Source organism: Myodes glareolus, chromosome 2 (genome assembly GCF_982192425.1).
Source record: "Myodes glareolus chromosome 2, mMyoGla1.1, whole genome shotgun sequence".
Taxonomy (NCBI): Eukaryota; Metazoa; Chordata; class Mammalia; order Rodentia; family Cricetidae; genus Myodes; species Myodes glareolus.
Window position 1 is genome coordinate 63529876 of NC_142027.1, and position 20444 is coordinate 63550319.

Sequence of the window (20444 nt, forward strand, 5' to 3'; positions counted from 1 at the left end):
ATCAAATATTAAAATTAATGCATGATGCACAGAGATATGGAACCCAAATATTAGAGCATTTATTGTCCAGATGTATAAAGTGTCATTGAATCCTAATATAAACAGTGATTTGGAGAAAATGTTGATAAGTCTATCTTGAATCAGAGGAGAAAAGCTGCAAAACCTTTTCGCCAGATGCTGAAGATCAGTGAAGTAATATCTGGATGAGTAAAGGGTGGAAAGAATGTCAAGCAAAGGTGGAGGGATTGGGTAGTGGTTTTGTGATAACCATGCAGAGTCAGGACAAATCACATAGTCTAGAATGTGGGATGACTAACCTGACCGAAATAAGGTGTAGTGTGGTGAGAAGTAATATCAGAAGTAACGTATGGTAACATAACAGAAGGATCAAAGTTCTTAATGCGAAATCAGTGGTTCTCAACCTTCCTAATGCTTCCTAACCCTTTAAAACAGTTCATATGTTGGGGTGACCCTAACTATAAAATTATTTCTGTTGCTAGTTTATAACTATCATCTTGCTACTGTTATGAATAGTAATGTAAATATCTGATATGACCTCTGGGGTGGATCATGATCCACAGGTTGAGAATCACTTATTTAAATGAAGAACAGAGAGGGTAGTTCTACAATATTATATTCGTGACATTTATCACAGGGGTATTTTTCTGCATGTGTTACTCCTTTTCGTACATCTATAGATATTCACTCAGGAGAGTAGTAGGATTTGGAATTTTGGAGAAAGACTCAATTCATTTGTACTATAATGTTCTATAATTAAAATATAATTCAAAGTTCTATAATGATGGTGTATTTCTTGGCATAAATTGCTAGCCAAAGGGAGAAAGGCTGGGTCTTCTGCCAAAGAAGTAGACCTCTTCTGTTTTGGTGGATCGGTAGCTGTGTTTATGACTTTTCTTTCGGTTAGTATACTATTCCTTCTGCTTCCACAGAGGAAGCGTACCACGATTACATCTGACAGAGTCCACGAGAAAAAAATTCTAGTGTGGTGTGAGGCCGCCACTCTGAGTTCTCAGTCAAGGGCAAGCTCAGCATAAGGCCAGAAAGAGTTTTCCAAATATCTTCTCAAGCAACCTGGCTGCGTTTCAACTTACTGTGAGAAATTACAACCTCCTAAAGCAGAAGAATGTGTTCTCAACTTACATTTGCCCCATTCTATTAAGAAAAAGTAATACTGGAAGAAATGTAGGCCCATTGGTTAACAATGGGAAAACTGAACTAGACAAAGTCTGTTTTGTGTAAGCTACACAGTATCTTATTAAAACCTGGAGAAATTAAGACAAATTGAAGTCCTCACCATGCGGCCCATGGTTTGACACTCCTAACTCTGTTGAGTAATGACAATGAGGACCGCAAGAACTTCAGGACTTAGTTTTGACCCTACAGTAAACATGCAAGATAATGAGAAGTGTGAATATACTCAGTTGCCTTCATTTGGAAGAACTGAACTACATCAACTGTGACGTTCCTTTTGGGAATTTTCAAGAAATTACTTAGTCTCTATGGTTCTTAGTTTCCCACAGATGCAGAAATAACCAAGAGTTAAAACATCCATAAAATTATGTTTTTAGTCAAGTGCAAACTAATATGCCCATGCATAGAACTTATCCTGGCTGCTGAGGTGGGTGGATCCTTTCCAATAGTGTGGTACTCCTGAAGGAATCCTTTTCTTTTCTCAAAGACTTCATACAATCTTTCCATTTTCCTGTGTTAGTTAGCTGCTTGTCACCGTGACAAACACACACAAGAAATATTTCAAAAGGAAGGAAGATTTCCTTTGGCTCGTGCTCTGATGTGCTTCTGTGCACTGTCGGCTGGTTTGTGTGCTTTGAGTTTGGAGTGAGGCAGAATACTTCTTATCGAGAAGCAGAGAGACAGGGTGGGGCCAGAGACAAGATGGAACTTTCTAGAGCATGCCCCTTGTGACCTTTGTCCTCTAAGTAAGTTCCACCTCCTGCTTTCTACCACTTCCTAATAATGCCACCCTGTTAAAAATCCACTAAGGGATTAATCCACAAATTAAGTTAGATTCCTCATGATCTAATTACCCCTCAGTGATTGATCCAGCAGCTTGGAGCTTTCAACATGTAAGATCTTTGGGACACATTTCATGCACAAAATGTAACAGTCCTCCATTGATCGCGATTGTTCAGAATCGTTTGGGTTGAGCTACAATAAAGTCCTTACTATAACTTCTGAGGCGATTTCATGCTGTAATGACATGGGGACTAGTGTTCATTCAACATGGAACTCTGGTTAATGAGAAATGATAGAGGGAATTGTTAAAACAATAAATGCAGTCTTCTTTTCTTTCTTTTTTTTTATTAATTTTTGTTGAGCTCTACATTTTTCTCTGCTCTCCTCCCTGCCTCTCCCCTCCCCTTCAACCCTCTCTCAAGGTCCCCATGCTCCTAATTTACTCAGGAGATCTTGTCTTTTTCTACTTCCCATGTAGATTAGATCTATGTAAGTCTCTCTTAGTGTCCTCATTATTGTCTAGGTTCTCCGGGATTGTGATTTGTGGGCTGATTTTCTTTGCTTTTTGTTAAAAAGCTACTTAAGAGTGAGTACATGTGATAATTGTCTTTCTGGGTCTGGTTACCTCACTCAAAATGATGTTTTCTAGTTCCATCCATTTGCCTGTAAATGCAGTCTTCTAAAAGGGCAAAATTATTTTAAAATATTAACTATTTGGAGAATAAAGGGAAAATTCAGGCTCATGATCCTAATCTTTAGAGGCACACATGTTTTATCATTCAGAAATTTGATTCTCATTAGAAAAAATGAGACTATATTTTATGTAATTTTATATGTGAGGTCTTAACCAGAAAGCACCATTTAAATAAGCATAGCTCCTCAAGGAAATAAAGTCTCATGCAGTGAGTTAAGAACACATGGCAGTGGAGAGATGGTTCAGTTGTTAAGAGCACGTAGTGCTTTGCTGGAGGACCCGAGTTCCTCTCTCAGCACATACATGCGTCAAACCCATGCATAACTCCAGTTCCAAGGATCAGACTCTGTTTTGGCCTTCAAGGGTTCCTGTATGCAACAACCTCAATTTCACCACCTCAGCAACTCTTATCCCAGAAGCGTTACTTCTTTGTCTATTCCCAGCTCTATCAATGACCAAAACTTGTAGATATGGGTCTAGAGAGCATCCTGAGGATGCTGAGCTATTTCAAAGTACAGTGATTAAATTTTACCAATAAGAAACTTCGGTTGCTTGCATCATATCTTGGTAATATGTATAAAGTAAATTTTCTAGCTCACTTTGGATAGAAAAATGAAATCACCCAAAACTCCACTTACCCACTCAGTAAAAAACCATCAAAACTTGGATCTCTCTATTTTGCTTTTTATTTTAATCTGCTTTATGCAGTAGTAAGTACATTTTCTTTGATTTTAATGTTAGTCTTGTTTTTGGTCAGCTTTTCATCAGCGGTATGATCCCAAGAAGCAAAAGGGGTGGAGGGGTGGTGTTTGTTCCAGGACAATGCTTCCAATAGGCAAGGTTTGCTGGGAGGGGATGAGTGATGAAAAATGGGTGATGTACTGGACGCTCACCTTATATTTCCACCCTCAGGTAAAAGACCAAGCTTGAAAGTGCACATCAACACCACCAGCGACTCCATCCTCTTGAAGTTCCTGCGTCCAAATCCAAGTGTAAAACTGGAAGGTTTTCTCCTGGGATATGGCAGCAATGTGTCCCCAAACCAATACTTCCCTCTTCCCACAGAAGGAAAAGTCACTGAGGCTGTAGTAGGTAAGGTGTTTGGGGATCAAACTCAGAGAGAAGGGTGGGTGATAAGAGGAACCAACTATAAAAGACATCCTAAGGTAAAAGATGAGAAACATTCTTTCTACATCCTTAGCTGAGCCCAATGTGGCAGTATAAATCACCTTTGTAATTAATGCAACCCAAAGCACTATATTATATATTGAAACTTTTCATTGTATGAAGAAATAATGTCTTAACCGCTGTTGGAACCTGTAATCCCTGCCCACATAATTGGATATATAAAGAAAATAACAGCTGAAATACTGGACTCAACCCTTGTGACATTATTTACGTGAACTAATTTTCCTTCTTGTTGTCTTTACTTTCTTCCAGTAGAAGATAACCACTATAGATTTTTGGATTTTATCCTTGAAAAGAAAACATACTACATTTTAAAAAATTAATAATTCAGACAAGGAGATGAAAATTTAGTATGAATTATGAAATCGTGAATTTCTTTGAAAATGTTTAATGATAAAATTAGAGCTTCAGGATGTGAGCCATCTTCTCGCTTTCTCTGTGGGAAAATATAAATATAATCCACTTAAAGGATTAAATGGTTTTGATAAGGATGATTCATTGTAAAAACTTTGAAAGTCTGGGGTGAGATTTGATTCTTTGCTCGCTGCTAAGATGTTGCTTAAGAGCCCAGTCTCTGAACTTTTGAAGTATAACCCCCATGTTCCAGACTTCATATTGGTTCTTGCATTTTCAAATGTGTAATGAGAATGCCAATATGGGTTGATTTTGCTTTTCTCCCTTTTGCTTTTTCTGGAGAAATCTCTGTTGCTCCATTAGGCCAGCCAGGAGGTAATATTGTTAATTAATGAACAATTAGAGATAATGTTGCAAAGTAGTGAGAACTTTAAAACTAATCTAAGAGCTGATTATCCCCACACACTCTGAGAATTAGGTAGTTTTAACAAGTATAGTAACCAATTCCATGAAGAATTTGAGTTTGGATGATTATAAATATTCCCTGGTATCATCCAATCTTCACCATGGGAAGTGACCAAAAGACAAGCTCATTCTCACATTGATATACCACCCCCTTTCCAGGGAGTTTTAGAATTAAATGTTTTATTTCTGATAGATCAGTTAGGTACATAGGCTCCTGATTGGGAAGCTCTGTCAATCAATCACATTTAGTTAAGGCATGGCTACCTGGGGCCCAGGAAGAAAAACTGGGAGAACCTAGATGTGCGCTCTCTCTCTCTCCCTCTCTCTCTCTCTCTCTCTCTCTCTCTCTCTCTCTCTCTCTCTTTCTTTCTCTCTCTCTGCCTGGTCCCTGATGGACAGATAGGAAGGTGGACTTCCTACCCTTGTAGCATGAGTTTCCCCTTATAACCATTAAAATATAATTGTTATTCTTGAGCTGGCCTGGTTATTTATCATACCAACCTAATTTCCAACAGGCTTCAATGAATAACAGCACTAAGGAAAAAGTCACAACCCATTTCCACCGTGAAGATCCCAGAGATTCAATTTCCAAGCTGTTTGCAGAAAAAGATGGGAGTGCTTGACATACTTTTTCAATATTTTTATTTTAAAATACAGTTGCATCACTTTCTCCTTTCCTTTCCTCACTCCACCCCCTCTTGTGTACCCGTAACCCGCTCCCTCTCAACCCATGGATTCTTTGTCTTCAATTGTTATGTAAGTGTGTAAACATTGCAACCTACTGAATCTGCCCAGTGTTGCTTGTAGTATATGATTTCAGGATGAACCATTTCAAACTGGACAACCAACCGAGGGGCTCATCCCCAGGGAGGAATATTTGTCCTCTCTGCTCCCAACATTATTTAGTTCTCTGGAGTTCTTTGTTGAGGGGTGGGTACTGTGAGATTTCCCAATTAGCAGAAATTATGTGTACAGCATTGAACTTTGATATTAGAAAAAAATGCCCTCTAAGCTGCAGTGAGGATATCCAAATTCATATGGTTTTATATTATTACTTTTCTTACTCTTTCAACTACAGAATAAAGAACAGATATTCCTTTCAAATTTAAATGGTCATGCCATTTAAAGTATTCTAAGTATATTAAGAATTTCAATGTGACAAATGATATTCTCTATTTCCATTGATGGTTTAAAAATGGAAGCTAGATCATCATATCAATAGAAAACACTTGAGGTCTAGAGATGCTATTACATATTATCAGGGCAATCTAGAATTTTAAACATGTAACTTCTTCCCATGGAAATTCTAGTATATTTTACCAGTCCATCCCAGGAGTAACTATGACTGCAAAGCCATTGAGTGAACTTGGGACATGCCCAACACCTTCCTACATTGGATGCCCTTAGGAGATGCCCAACATCTTCATGGCCTTTGATCTACTCAGCAACAAAACAGCTTAGACTGACAGATCTGTATAAAAGTTTACACAAACTCTAAGGAGGGCCATTTGGTTAGGAGAAAAATTATTCTCTAGGAAACGTGCATCTTCTGGCAAAGTTTTCTGAAGGCTAACTATAGGATATAAAAAGCACATTCCACCTTCCCAAACGACCAAGGTTTCCAAGAACGAGGAAGATAATATCTAGTTCCTGGAGATTTAGCTGCAGGCTATGTGACTGGTAAACTAAGGAAATGCATTATCATTTTGAAGAAATCTCAGGAGGCCAAATTGAAAAATAATTTTAATGACCAGTGCTGGGGTTATTTTCTGGTGACTAGGAGGGAGAAATGATGGGAACAAAGAAACTTAGTGACCAGTGCTTGAAGTCTTTTGGCTTCAGGGTGCAGAAAATACTGTTTACAGTATGGAAAGCATGAGAGTTCTTTAATCTGTGTGTGCATGCGTGTGTGTGCGTGCGTGTACGTGTGTGAACATGTGTGTGTGTGCATGTGTTTGTGTGTGTGTATGTGTGTGTGTGTGTGATGTGTGTGCATGTGCATGACATGTGTGTATTGTGTGTGTGTGCATGCGTGCACACACGATTGTACTAGCTCTATCTGGCATGTCAATGTCCCTGCATGAGGTTTTCTGGGAAGGCTGAAGAGAACTGAATCATTGTCCCTTCTAAAACCTAGCCTAGTTAGTTTTGTTTACTATCATTATTAATTGTTTCATTCTTTGGCTATGCTTCTGCAACACAGAAAGCCAAAAAGTCACTTAAAAAGAATTAAGATCAATTGATGGTCATTAGAGGTGATTTTTAGGGACCAATGAGGAATCTTTGCTTCTTTCAGGTTTTTTTATGTCCTTCCCCCACCTAATCCCTGTCTAGTCATGTCATCTGCTGGGTTGCACCAAGTTTTTGCTAACAGTCGGAAACATTAAGGTCATTTTTATATGTCATTACTTTTTCTTTGCAGAATGTTTCCTTGTTAAAGTCCTAACTCTGGTTTATGTTTTTCTCTCTAATCAGTTAACTGAGAATGAATAGCATTGAATGGACACCACCAAACATCTTACCCCCCGAAATAACCACATGGAAATTGTATTCATTTAAACACTGCCTGGCACATTAGCTCTAGCCTCTTATTGGCTAACTCTCACATCTTGATTCAGCCCATTTCTAATAATCTGTATGTCACCACGAGCTCGTGGCTTACCGGGAAAGATTCAGCATGTCTGACATGGCAGCTTTATGGTGGGTGGCTCTCTCTGACCCTGATTTCTTCCTCCCAGAATTCAGTTCTGTCTACCCTGCCTACCTACGTTCTGACCTATCAGGTCAAGCAGTTTCTTTATTAATTAACCAATGAAAGCAACACATAGATAGAAGACCCTCCTACACTATTTTCCCTTTTCATGTTTAAACAAAAAGGAAGGCTTTAACTTTAACATAGTAAAATTACAAATAACAAAACAGTTATCAAGCAAGAATTACAGTTACAATATTTATATCTATTTTATCTTTTATCATAACAAAGGAAAACAATAACTATAACTATCTATCTATTCTTCAACTTCATCAAAGACTCCAGAAGGATATAAAATTACCTAAGTAAACAAGAAGTAAGCAACTTTCAAAACTCCAGAAATGACAGAGACATCATGTTGCCTGGACAGTCACCCAAAGTTCTTCTGTACCATTGGGACATCCATCTTTGCTCTTTCAGCCCATAGTATCCAGCAGACTTTTCCATGGAGCAGGAAATTTCAAAGACAGTTCAGTCACTTTCTTTTGTATCCTGCAGAATGTCTCACAGACTCTTTCATGAAACAGGAACCCTGAAGGATCATCTCACCTTTAGGCAAGTTCAGCAGTCAACTCTCTGCAGGTTCTTTGTGTCCAGTTTATGCAACAGTCCAGGCAAGAGCAGTTTCTTGCCCAAATGGCTAACCAACCCTATAGGGAGCCTCTCCAATGCCCATCTTCATCTTGAAGTAGCTGGTGCTGCCAGGAGCAGACGTGTCTCATTGTCATGAAAAGCCATAAGTTATTAAAACATTAAATATCATATTCTGTAGTCTTTGAAAGATATGAGGAATGCCTATCTAACTGAAATATATCTCTATATATCTAGAAAATCTAACTAACATGACTAAAAGCTTGACTATTATTGACGATTATCCATTAACAACCTATATTTCCTAATTATACATTATATTTTTAAATGAGCTACACAATCACAATACCTTAATCAATATCAGAAATACATATACATATAACAAAATTGACCTTAAAATCCATACCAATGCAAATTATTCATATCTATATCATATCCCCCTTTAAATGTAAAAGAACATTTATAAACAATATCTGGGAATACGAACATAGTTATTTCTCTCCAAACTTCTTCCTGCTGTATAGGGGCACTGTTAATCAGGTCTTTCATGGTGTATCCTGTATGCTAGGTTCCTCTCAGTCAGCAGTTGAGCAAAATAAGTTTTTGAGGATATTCACAGCAACCTTTGAGGAGGGCGTGGTCTATCATACCATATTGGGTTAGAAGCAATCCACAGGGTCTCATCCTCTGTGGAAACAAATGAAGAATCTCTTTTTCAAAGCATCATATCCTTAAATCCAAATTCTGAAGTCAAGATAGCTTTATAATACACATGTTGGATTAGCTTAGCAGACCACATGATGAAATGTCTCTCTGTATTTAGCTCCTTCACAGTCAAAAAATTGAAAGAAAATACAATAATATACAGAATCCAAACTCTCTGTGAATTTTCCATTTTTACGTGGATTATTTTTCTTTATTTCTTTTTAATCTATAACTACCTGTAATCTGTCTCTTTAAAGACTTTATCCTTTATTTAAAGCATTAACTTTATTCTCTATATTCTTTTTCTTCTCTCTGCCAACCTATGTATGTCTATCTAACTCTATGACCCATTTAGAGGTCTTTTATGTCTGAATCTGTCATATTGCACTGTCTGTAACTCTTTGCTGTCCAGGAACATTTTTGCTTTGTGTTCTTAAATCACTAAGCACTTAAGAATCTAAGCTGTGACATTCCTATGTAAAAAAAAAAAACAAAAAAAAAACCAAAACAAAAAAACAGGTACTGTGGGGTTGCCTCACCCAATCCAACATGACAGAGCTGCTTGTGCCTCTGAGTCAGTTGTGCCTCTGAGCCATGGAGCGGTTGGCTGTTCTGGATGTTGGCTCCACCTCTCTCCAATTTCAAAATGGTAGACGCACCATTTCTGCTTGCTCTGGGGCCACCAGGTAGGAGCCGCACTCATCATTTTAACTCTGAGACTGAGCATGCAGCACATAAACTCTTTTTGAGTTACAGCCAAATCTACCACACAGAACACTGAGCAGCCTGGAAACTTATCTCTGTATGGTGGCAGAAATCTGCCATGCTCTCCTGCCTACCTAAGCCTGATCCCACAGTCTGCCCAGGCGGGGAGCACAGGCATGGTCTCAGAGTAATTTCTTCCCGATCCTGAGCAGGCACCCAAACATCCAGTCCCACAAATGCTATTGAAATGCTTTATATCTGGAGTTTGCACTGGCGGCACAGCCCAGGAAGCCATGTTTTAAAATGGTGTGCCTTTTTTTCTGCTGCTATTGCTGAATCAGGAAATCTCTCTACAACATGCCCTAGCAAACAGCAAAAAGTTATGTTAAACTCTGTTGTTTTTTCCTGTGTGTCTAGAATTCCTTTTTAAGCCCTCTTAGGTTTTATGTGGAGTTAGTTTCCATGTTGGAGCGCCACTCTGTTGTAATGTGGAATAGCAGGCTGCGTCCCACCTGGCTTCTGTCTGCCCAGCTAGCTTAGCCCCCAAAATAACCACATGGAAATTGTATTCATTGAAATACTGCTTGGCCCATTATCTCCAGCCCATTATTGGCTAACTCTCACATATTAGTTTAACCGATCTCCATTAATGTGTATCACCATGTGACTGTGGCTTACTGGCATGAGTCTAACCAGCATCCATCTCGGAGAGGAGAGCCATGGTGTCTGCCACACTGCCTTCTTCCTCCCAGAATTCTGTTCTGTCTACCATGCCCATCTAAGGGCTGCCCTATCAAAAGGTCAAGGCAGTTTTCTTTATTAATTAACCAATGAAAGCAACACATAGATAGAAGAACCTCCTACACCATATGTAAATTGTTTAAGTCCTGTTACCAGGCAACTCAGCACCTGCTCATTCAGGAGATCAGAGACAAATCATTGTTTCTTCGGGAACCTTCGGGACAAAGATGCTGGAACTTCTAGGAGGCTGTTCCATGTGACATGCTTAAAGCTCTTACTTGTCCTTTAGAGCAATTTGGTTTCTTTTATTAATCCTTTTTCTTTTCTAATATTCTAGTAAAAGCATAAAAATAGTCTTACAATTTTTTTGTTTCTCATTTAAAAAATCAATTTAATAGGATTATATAATTTCCCCCTTTTCCTCCCTTTAATCTCCCAGTTCCTCTCCTTTGAACCCTTTCCATCACTTCCCACTCTGAAGTTGATAGCCATTTTTCCTTGATTGTATTTGTTGCATATGTGTGTGTGCAGATGTATTTAAATAGAACCTGTGAAGTCTGTTTTTATTGTTTGTGTGTATATGGTTTCAATGCTGACCACTCTGCATTGGACAACCAAAAAGAGGATATTTTTATTTTTTTTTTATTTTTTTATTTTTTTTATTTATTTTTTTTCTTTTTTTTTTAGTAAATTTTATTAAATTATAAAAGTTTCCATTTCCGCCCCCCCTCCCAACACCCTCCCACTCCCCCCACTCCCCCCCTCCTTCCCCTCCGTCCCCCAGGGCAGTCAGGGTTTCCTGCCCTGTGGGAAGCTCCAGCTCCCTCCCCCTCCCTCCAGGTCCAAGAAGGCGAGCGTCCAAACAGACTGGATCCCCAAAATCCAGCATATGCAGAGGAAACAGGTCCCAGTGTCATAGTCAATGGCTTTTCAGAAAGACCCCGGGCCAGCCACAGTCAGAGAATCCGGCCAAATTCCGAGAATCTGGCTAGATCACGTCCTCGTTCAGTCCCAGTCCGACTGGCCCTGGTAAATTCTCATCAGATCCGTTCCCTTGTATCAGTGGGTGATAGCATCCCTCGCAGTACTGATTTCGTCTTTCATGTTCCTCCTCCTTCCGCTCCCCCTCCGGACCTCGGGGGGCTCAATCCGTTGCTCCAATGTGGGCCTCCGACTGCATAGCCGTCCTTCGCCAGACGAAGGATCTATGGTGATAAGCAAAATATACATCAGTATGGTCATGGGCCACGGCCGATTCAGGCACCCTCTCCTCTATCCAGAGAGCAATCTGGGGGATTTCTCCTTGGACCTGGGATCCCATATATAATCAAGTCTCCTGTAAACCCTAAAATGGCTCCCTTAGTTGAAATATATTGTTCCCTGATCCCATATTCATCCTACCTCCCTCACCCCCCCATCCCCGGCCACCAAGCTTTCCCCGTTCCTCCCCTACTCCCTTCTCTCTAGCCCTCTCCCCCTCCATCGACCCTCCCACCCCCCCATGCACCCGAGGTTACCTGGGACTCTTGTCTATTTCCTACCTCCTGGTGGATAGCTAAATAATCTTCATCAGGTTCATCTTCTTATTCAGCTTCTCTAGGATCACGAATAATAGGCTCAAAGACCTTTAATTATGGTTAGAATCCACTTATGAGTGAATACATACCGTGTTCCTCTTTTTGGGTCTGGCTTACCTCACTCAGTAAAGCGTTTTCTATTTCCATCCATTTGCATGCAAAATTCAAGATGTCATTGTTTTTAACCGCCGAGTAAAACTCTAATGTATATATGTTCCACACCTTTTTTAACCATTCTTCTATTGAGGGGCACCTAGGTTGTTTCCATGTTCTGGCTATTACAAATAGTGCAGCTATGAACATAGTTGAACAAATGCTTTTGTAGTATGTTAGGGAATCTTTAGGGTATATTCCCAAGAGTGGAATTGCTGGGTCCTGAGGGAGGTTGACTCCCAGTTTCCTGAGAAACCGCCACACTGATTTCCACAGTGGCTGCACGAGTTTGCATTCCCACCAACAATGGATGAGTGTTCCCCTCACTCCACATCCTCTCCAGCATAGGCTATCATTGGTGTTTTTGACTTTAGCTATTCTGACAGGTGTAAGATGGTATCTCAAAGTGGTTTTGATTTGCATTTCCCTGATCTCTAAGGAGGTTGAGCATGACCTTAAGTGTCTTCTGGCCATTCGAAGTTCATCTGTTGTGAATTCTCTGTTAAGTTCAGTACCCCATTTTTTAATTGGGTTAATTAGAGTTTTAGTGCCTAGTTTCTTGAGTTCTTTGTATATTTTGGAGATCAGACCTTTGTCTGATGAGGGGTTGGTGAAGATCTTCTCCCAGTCAGAAGGCAGCCTTTTTGTCCTACTGACAGTGTCCTTTGCTTTACAGAAGCTTCCCAGTTTCAGTAGATCCCATTTATTCATTGTTTCTCTTATTGTCTGTGCTGCTGGGGTCCTACTTAGGAAGAGGCCTCCTGTGCCTATATCTTGTAGACTACTTCCCACTTTCTCTTCTATCAGGTTCAAAGTGGACGGATTAATGTTGATGTCTTTAATCCATTTGGACCTGATTTTTGTGCATGGTGATAGATATGGATCTACTTTCATTTTTTTACAGGTTGACATCCAGTTATGCCAGCACCATTTGTTAAAGATGCTTTCCTTCTTCCATTGTATACCTTTAGCTCCCTTGTCGAAAATTAGGTGTTCATAAGTTTGTGGGTTAATATCTGGGTCTTCTATTTGATTCCATAGGTCGACTTCTCTGTTCTTATGCCAATACCAAGCTGTTTTCAATACTGTAGCTCTATAATAGAGTTTGAAGTCAGGGATGGTAATGCCTCCAGAAGTTCTTTTATTGTATAAGATTGTTTTGGCTATCCTGGGTTTTTTGTTTTGCCATATAAACTTGATTATTGTTCTCTCAAGGTCTGTGAAGAAGTTTGATGGGATTTTGATGGGGATTGCATTGAATCTATAGATTGCTTTTGGTAGAATTGCCATTTTTACTATGTTGATTCTCCCAATCCAAGAGCAGGGGAGGTCTTTCCATTTTCTGGTATCCTCCTCAATTTCTTTCTTCAAAGACTTAAAGTTTTTGTCAAATAGGTCTTTCACTTCCTTGGTTAGAGTAACCCCAAGATATTTTATGCTATTTGTGGCTATCATGAAAGGTGATGCTTCTCTGATTTCCCTCTCTGCTTCTTTATCCTTTGTGTATAGGAGGGCCACTGATTTTTTGGAGTTGATCTTGTATCCTGCCACGTTACTAAAGGTGTTTATCAGCTGTAGGAGTTCTTTGGTAGAGTTTTTGGGGTCGCTTATGTACACTATCATATCGTCTGCAAATAACAAAAGTTTAACTTCATCCTTTCCAATTCGAATCCCCGTGATCCCCTTATGTTGTCTTATTGCTATTGCTAGAACTTCAAGCACTATATTGAAGAGGTATGGAGAGAGTGGACAGCCTTGTCGCATTCCTGATTTTAGTGGAAAGGCTTTGAGTTTCTCTCCATTCAGTTTGATGTTAGCTGTCGGCTTGTTGTATATTGCTTTTATTATATTTAGGTATGATCCTTGTATCCCCAGTCTCTCCAACACCTTTATCATAAATGGGTGTTGAATTTTGTCAAATGCTTTTTCAGCATCTAGTGAGATGATCATATGGTTTTTTTCTTTCAGTTTATTTATATGATGGATTACATTGATAGATTTGCATATGTTGAACCAGCCCTGCATCTCTGGGATGAAGCCCACTTGATCATAATGGATAATTTTTCTAATGTATTCTTGGATTCGGTTTGCCAGTATTTTATTGAGTATTTTGGCGTCAATGTTCATGAGTGAGATTGGTCTTTAATTCTCTTTCTTGGTTGTGTCTTTGTGTGGTTTTGGTATTAGGGTAACTGTAGCTTCATAAAAGGAGTTAGGCAGTGACTCTTCTGTTTCTATATTGTGGAATACGTTAAGGAGTATAGGTATTAGCTCTTCCTGGAAGTTCTGGTAGAATTCTGCATTGAAACCATCTGGTCCTGGGCTTTTTTTGGTAGGGAGATTTTTGATAACAGCTTCTAACTCTTCGCGACTAACAGGTCTATTTAGATTGTTCACCTGTTCTTGGTTAAACTTTGGTATATGGTATTTATCTAAAAAAATGTCCATTTCTTTTACATTTTCCAACTTTGTGGCATGTAAACTTTCATAGTAAGATCTAATGATTCTCTGAATTTCCTCTGTGTCTGTGGTTATGTCCCCCTTTTCATTTCTGATCTTATTAATTTGCATGTTCTCTCTCTGCCGTTTGATTAACTTGGATAGGGGTTTGTCAATCTTGTTGATTTTCTCCAAGAACCAGCTTTTTGATTCATTGATTCTTTGGATTGTTTTCTCTGTTTCTATTTTGTTGATTTCAGCCCTCAGTTTGATTATTTCCATTCTTCTAGACCTCCTGGGTGAATCAGCTTCTTTTTTTCTAGATCTTTCAAGTGTGCTGTTAAGTCTCCAATGTGTGCTTTCTCCGCTTTCTTTAATTGGGCACTTAGTGCTATGAACTTTCCTCTTAGCACTGCTTTCATAGTGTCCCATAGGTTTGAGTATGTTGTGTCTTTGTTTTCATTAAATTCAAGGAAGAGATTAATTTCTTTCTTTATTTCTTCCTTGACCCAGGGGTGATTTAGTAGTTGACTGTTCAGTTTCCATGAGTTTGTTGGCTTCCTGGGGGGAGCATTGTTGTTGAATTCTAATTTTAGTCCATGGTGATCTGACAAGACACAGGTAGTTACTAATATTTTTCTGTATCTGTGGAAGTTTGCTTTGTTACCGAGTATGTGGTCAATTTTCGAGAAGGTTCCATGAGCTGCAGAGAAAAAGGTATATTCTTTCCTATTTGGGTGGAGTGTTCTATAGATGTCTGTTAAGTCCATTTGATTCAATACCTCCAATAGGTCTCTCAATTCTCTGTTTGGTTTCTGTCTGATTGACCTGTCCATTGGTGAGAGAGGAGTGTTGAAGTCTCCTACTATTAGTGTGTGTGGTTTGATGACCGCCTTGAGTTCTAGAAGAGTTTCTTTTACATATGTGGGTGCCTTTATATTAGGAGCATAGATATTCAGGATTGAGACTTCCTCCTGATGAATTGTTCCAGTTATGAGTATGAAATGTCCATCTCCATTTCTTCTGATTGATTTTAGTTTGAAGTCGATTTTGTTAGATATTAGAATGGCCACACCCGCTTGTTTCTTAGGTCCATTTGCTTGGAAAACCTTTAATAGCCATTAAGAAACTATGACTGGCTGATTGGCATAAGTTTCAGTGCAGCCTGGTCTATATAGTTAGACTGAGTCTCAAAAAAAAAAACATTAGTAGATTAATTGAAGCAGTAGAAGAATTTATCTAATGCTCACAAGAGTTCAGAAATGGTGTGAAAACACACAATTCTCAATGAATAGATCTTTTGGGTTTCTATTCCTTCATTTTTTAGATTATATCCCGAATGTTTTCACCACTGATTTCCAGTTTAAGAATTTGCTTCTTGCTTTTTCTGTAGAGCAGGTTGGTCACAGAGCCCACCTGCCCCCAAGTAGCTCTGGCTACTTGGTTTTATGTTCAGCTTCTGATCATTTTGCAAATATCCAAGGGGAGCAGGAGTGACAATCCATCAGTTGGGTAGCACAGGGCAAATAGCTTTACTTTGCTTGCTCAAATAACAAATGGAAAAGAGTCTCACACATTCAAAACCAGTGCAAATTCTGATGGAAGAGTTTGTCCTCTAGTCAGGTGTTAGAAATCCATGGGTCTAACGGAGGCAAGTGTGTCCATTCTCCCAGCTGCGATCATTTTCTAAGGAGGACATTTCTATACGCATCCGTGGACTTCTCAGGGCACTCCCAGCCATCATCTTTCCAAAAGATTCCAGAGCCAGTGCTGAAACTGCAAGCTAGTCTCAGTTGATGGTGGGTCCTGGAGGAGCCCTGGGCCAGAATGATGACTTCCATATCCTAAGAAACCTTACCCTCTGCTTGAGAGAATGCAGACAGAAAGAGTAATGATGAGTCAAACAGACTTGGATTCTAACTGGATACCTCTGCCTACTGTGGAGTGGTTTGGAATAAGATATTTAAGTTCTGTGTGTTTCATTTTTGTTGTGTGTAAAATAGAGAATGATGTTCCGGAAGAGTTGTGGAGACTGAACAAATGTTCACAATAGATTACACAGATCCCAGCACAGAGTATGCATCATCTATAAATATTTTCATCAGCCTCTGATAGATCAAGCAGAATGGTCTACTTTACTTCATCTTTCTGACCTTTGTCTCAGTTGCTAACAAAGGTTGGACTGTATTTTCACCAAAGCTTTGGTTTACACAAAATTATAATGTCTAAGTGTGAAAACCAACCCTTGGTCAAAGGATAGTGGTGTGATTCAGTTTGGTTTTGTATTTGTCACTGAGAATTGAGATGGGGAAATCATAGGTGTCAGTTTAGCACAGGCATTTGTAACGGAAAACAGTCATATTCATCTCATTGTTGTGTCCTGAGCATATTCTCTTGACAGGGACAGCTCTCAAATCCGATTTACAAACTAGTCTGAAGCAAACTCTGAAGCTGTGGTGCAGCCATGGGGGCCACACACCTTGTTCTCATGATCAAGATTTAATCATTAAGTGGTGATTCCTGTATCAATGCTGCCTCTTGGGCTTGGTGGATGGAGAGAAGGTGCTGCTGCCTAAATTCCATAGCTATGAGTTCCAAAGAAAGATGCAATTCCCACTTTCTAGATTTATTATTTGTTTTTTTTAAAGTTTATTAAATTATGAAAGTTTTCATTTCCGCCCCTCCTCACAACACCTTCCCACTCCCCCCTCCCCCTCCTCCTCCCTCTTCATCCCTAAGAGCAGTCAGGGCTTCCAGCCCTGTGGGAAGTTCAAGTTCCTCCCCACTCCTTCCAGGTCCCTGAAGGTGAGTATCCGAACAGACTGGATCCCAAAAATCCAGCATATGCAGAGGAAACAAGTCCCAGTGTCATTGTCAGTGGCTTTTCAGAAAGGCTCCGGACCAGCCACATTCAGAGATCCGGCCACATTCAGAAAATCTGGTTGGATCACATGCTCGTTCAGTCCCAGTCCAACTGGCCTTGGTGAATTCTCATTATATCAGTCCCCTTGTATCAGTGGGTGATCGCACCCCTCGCGGTCCTGAGTTTTTTTCATGTTCTTCCATTTTCTGCCCCTCATTTGGACCATGGGGGGCTCAGTCCGGTGCTCCAATGTGGGTCTCCATCTGTATCGCCATCCATCGTCAGATGAAGGATCTATGGTGATAAGCAAAATCTTCATCAGTATGGTTATAGGCCAAGGCCGGTTCAGGCACCTTCTCCTCTGTCTAGAGAACAGTCTGGGGATCTCTCCTTGGACCTGGGATCCCATTTATAATCAAGTCTCCTGTAAACCCTAAAATGACTCCCTTAGTTGAGATATATTCTTCCCTGATCTCATATCCATCCTTCCTCCCTCCCCCAATCCCAGTCCACCTAGCTTTCCCCATTCCTCCCCTACTCCCTTCTCTCTAACCCTCTCCCCTTCCAACAACCCTCCCCCCCCCCCCAATGCACCCGAGGTTACCTGGGACTCTTGTCTATTTCCAATCTCCAGGCAGATAGCTACATGATTTTCAACAGGTTCACCTTCTTATTTAGCTTCTCTAGGATCACGAATAATAGGCTCAAAGACCTTTAATTATGGTTAGAATCCACATATGAGTGAATACATACCATATTCCTCTTTTTGGGTCTGGCTTACCTCACTCAGTAAAGCGTTTTCTATTTCCATCCATTTGCATGCAAAATTCAAGATGTCATTGTTTTTTACCGCCGAGTAAAACTCTAATGTGTATATGTTCCACACCTTCTTTAACCATTCTTCTATTGAGGGGCACCTAGGTTGTTTCCAGGTTCTGGCTATTACAAATAGTGCTGCTATGAACATAGTTGAACAAATGCTTTTGTAGTATGATAGGGCATCTCTTGGGTATATTCCCAAGAGTGGAATTGCTGGGTCCTGAGGGAGGTTGACTCCCAGTTTCCTGAGAAACCGCCACACTGATTTCCACAGTGGCTGCACAAGTTTGCATTCCCACCAACAATGGATGAGTGTTCCCCTCACTCCACATCCTCTCCAGCATAGGCTATCATTGGTGTTTTTGACTTTAGCTATTCTGACAGGTGTAAGATGATACCTCAAAGTTGTTTTGATTTGCATTTCCCTGATCTCTAAGGAGGTTGAGCATGACCTTAAGTGCCTTTTGGCCATTCGGAGTTCATCTGTTGTGAATTCTTTGTTCAGTTCAGTACCCCATTTTTTAATTGGGTTAGTTAGAGTTTTAATGTCTAGTTTCTTGAGTTCTTTGTATATTTTGGAGATCAGACCTTTGTCTGATGAGGGATTTCAGACTGGGATCTTCTCTCAGTCGGAAGGTAGCCTTTTGGTCTTACTGACAGTGTCCTTTGCTTTACAGAAGCTTCTCAGTTTCAGGAGGTCCCATTTATTCATTGCTTCTCTTATTGTCTGAGCTCCTGGGGTTCTGCTTAGGAACTGGTCTCCTGTGCCTATATCTTGTAGACTACTTCCCACTTTCTCTTCTATCAGGTTCAAAGTGGTCAGATTAATGTCGAGGTCTTTAATCCATTTGGACTTGAGTTTTGTGCATGGTGATAGATATGGATCTATTTTCATTCTTCTACAGGTTGACATCCAGTTATGCCAGCACCATTTGTTAAAGATGCTTTCCTTCTTCCATTGTATGCCTTTAGCTCCCTTGTCAAATATCAGGTGTTCATATGTTTGTGGGTTAATACCCGGGTCTTCTATTCGATTCCATAGGTCGACTTCTCTGTTGTTATGCCAATACCAAGCTGTTTTCAATACTATTGCTCTGTAATAGAGTTTGAAGTCAGGGATGGTAATGCCTCCAGAAGTTCCTTTATTGTATAAGATTGTTTTGGCTATCCTGGGTTTTTTGTTTTTCCATATAAACTTGATTATTGTTCTCTCAAGGTCTGTGAAGAAGTTTGATGGAATTTTGATGGGAATTGCGTTGAATCTATAGATTGCTTTTGGTAGAATTGCCATTTTTACTATGTTGATTCTCCCAATCCAAGAACAGGGGAGATCTTTCCATTTTCTGGTATCCTCCTCAATTTATTTCTTCAAGGACTTAAAGTTCTTGTCAAATAGGTCTTTCACTTCCTTGGTTAGAGTTACCCCCAAGATATTTTATGCTATTTGTGGCTATCATGAAAGGTGATGTTTCTCTGATTTCCCTCTCTGCTTCTTTATCCTTTGTGTATAGGAGGGCAACCGATTTTTTGGAGTTGATCTTGTATCCTGCCACATTACTAAAGGTGTTTATCAGCTGTAGGAGTTCTTTGGTAGAGTTTTTGGGGTCGCTTATGTACACTATCATATCGTCTGCAAATAACAAAAGTTTAACTTCATCCTTTCCAATTCGAATGCCCTTGATCCCCTTATGTTGTCTTATTGCTATTGCTAGGACTTCAAGCACTATATTGAAGAGGTATGGAGAGAGTGGACAGCCTTGTCGTGTTCCTGATTTTAGTGGAATGGCTTTGAGTTTCTCTCCGTTCAATTTGATGTTAGCTGTCGGCTTACTATATATTACTTTTATTATATTTAGGTATGATCCTCGTATACCCAATCTCTCCAACACCTTTATCATAAAGGGGTGTTGAATTTTGTCAAATGCTTTTTCAGCATCCAATGAAATGATCATATGTTTTTTTTCTTTCAATTTATTTATATGATGGATTACATTGATAGATTTGCGTATGTTGAACCAGCCCTGCATCTCTGGGATGAAGCCCACTTGATCATAATGGATAATTTTTCTAATGTATTCTTGGATTCGGTTTGCCAGTATTTTATTGAGTATTTTGGCGTCAATGTTCATGAGTGAGATTGGTCTTTAATTCTCTTTCTTGGTTGTGTCTTTGTGTGGTTTTGGTATCAGGGTAACTGTAGCTTCATAAAAAGAGTTTGGCAATGATTCTTCTGTTTCTATATTGTGAAATACATTAAGGAGTATAGGTATTAGTTCTTCCTGGAAGTTCTGGTAGAATTCTGCATTGAAACCATCTGGACCTGGGCTTTTTTTGGTGGGGAGGTTTTTGATAACAGCTTCTAATTCTTCGCGACTAACAGGTCTATTTAGATTGTTCACTTGC

At 39.7% G+C, this 20444-nt stretch overlaps 1 protein-coding gene across 17 annotated transcripts in view; it reads left to right on the forward strand.

Moving 5' to 3' along the window:
• The window catches only part of Abi3bp (ABI family member 3 binding protein), a 213545-nt gene that overhangs the window by 51813 nt on the left and 141288 nt on the right, over positions 1–20444 (forward strand). For all 17 annotated transcript variants that reach the window (XM_087900842.1, XM_087900875.1, XM_087900880.1 and 14 more), the window contains exon 2: positions 3602–3781. In XM_087900842.1, coding sequence (XP_087756968.1) covers positions 3602–3781 — 180 coding nt within the window. The remainder of the gene's footprint in view (positions 1–3601; positions 3782–20444) is intronic.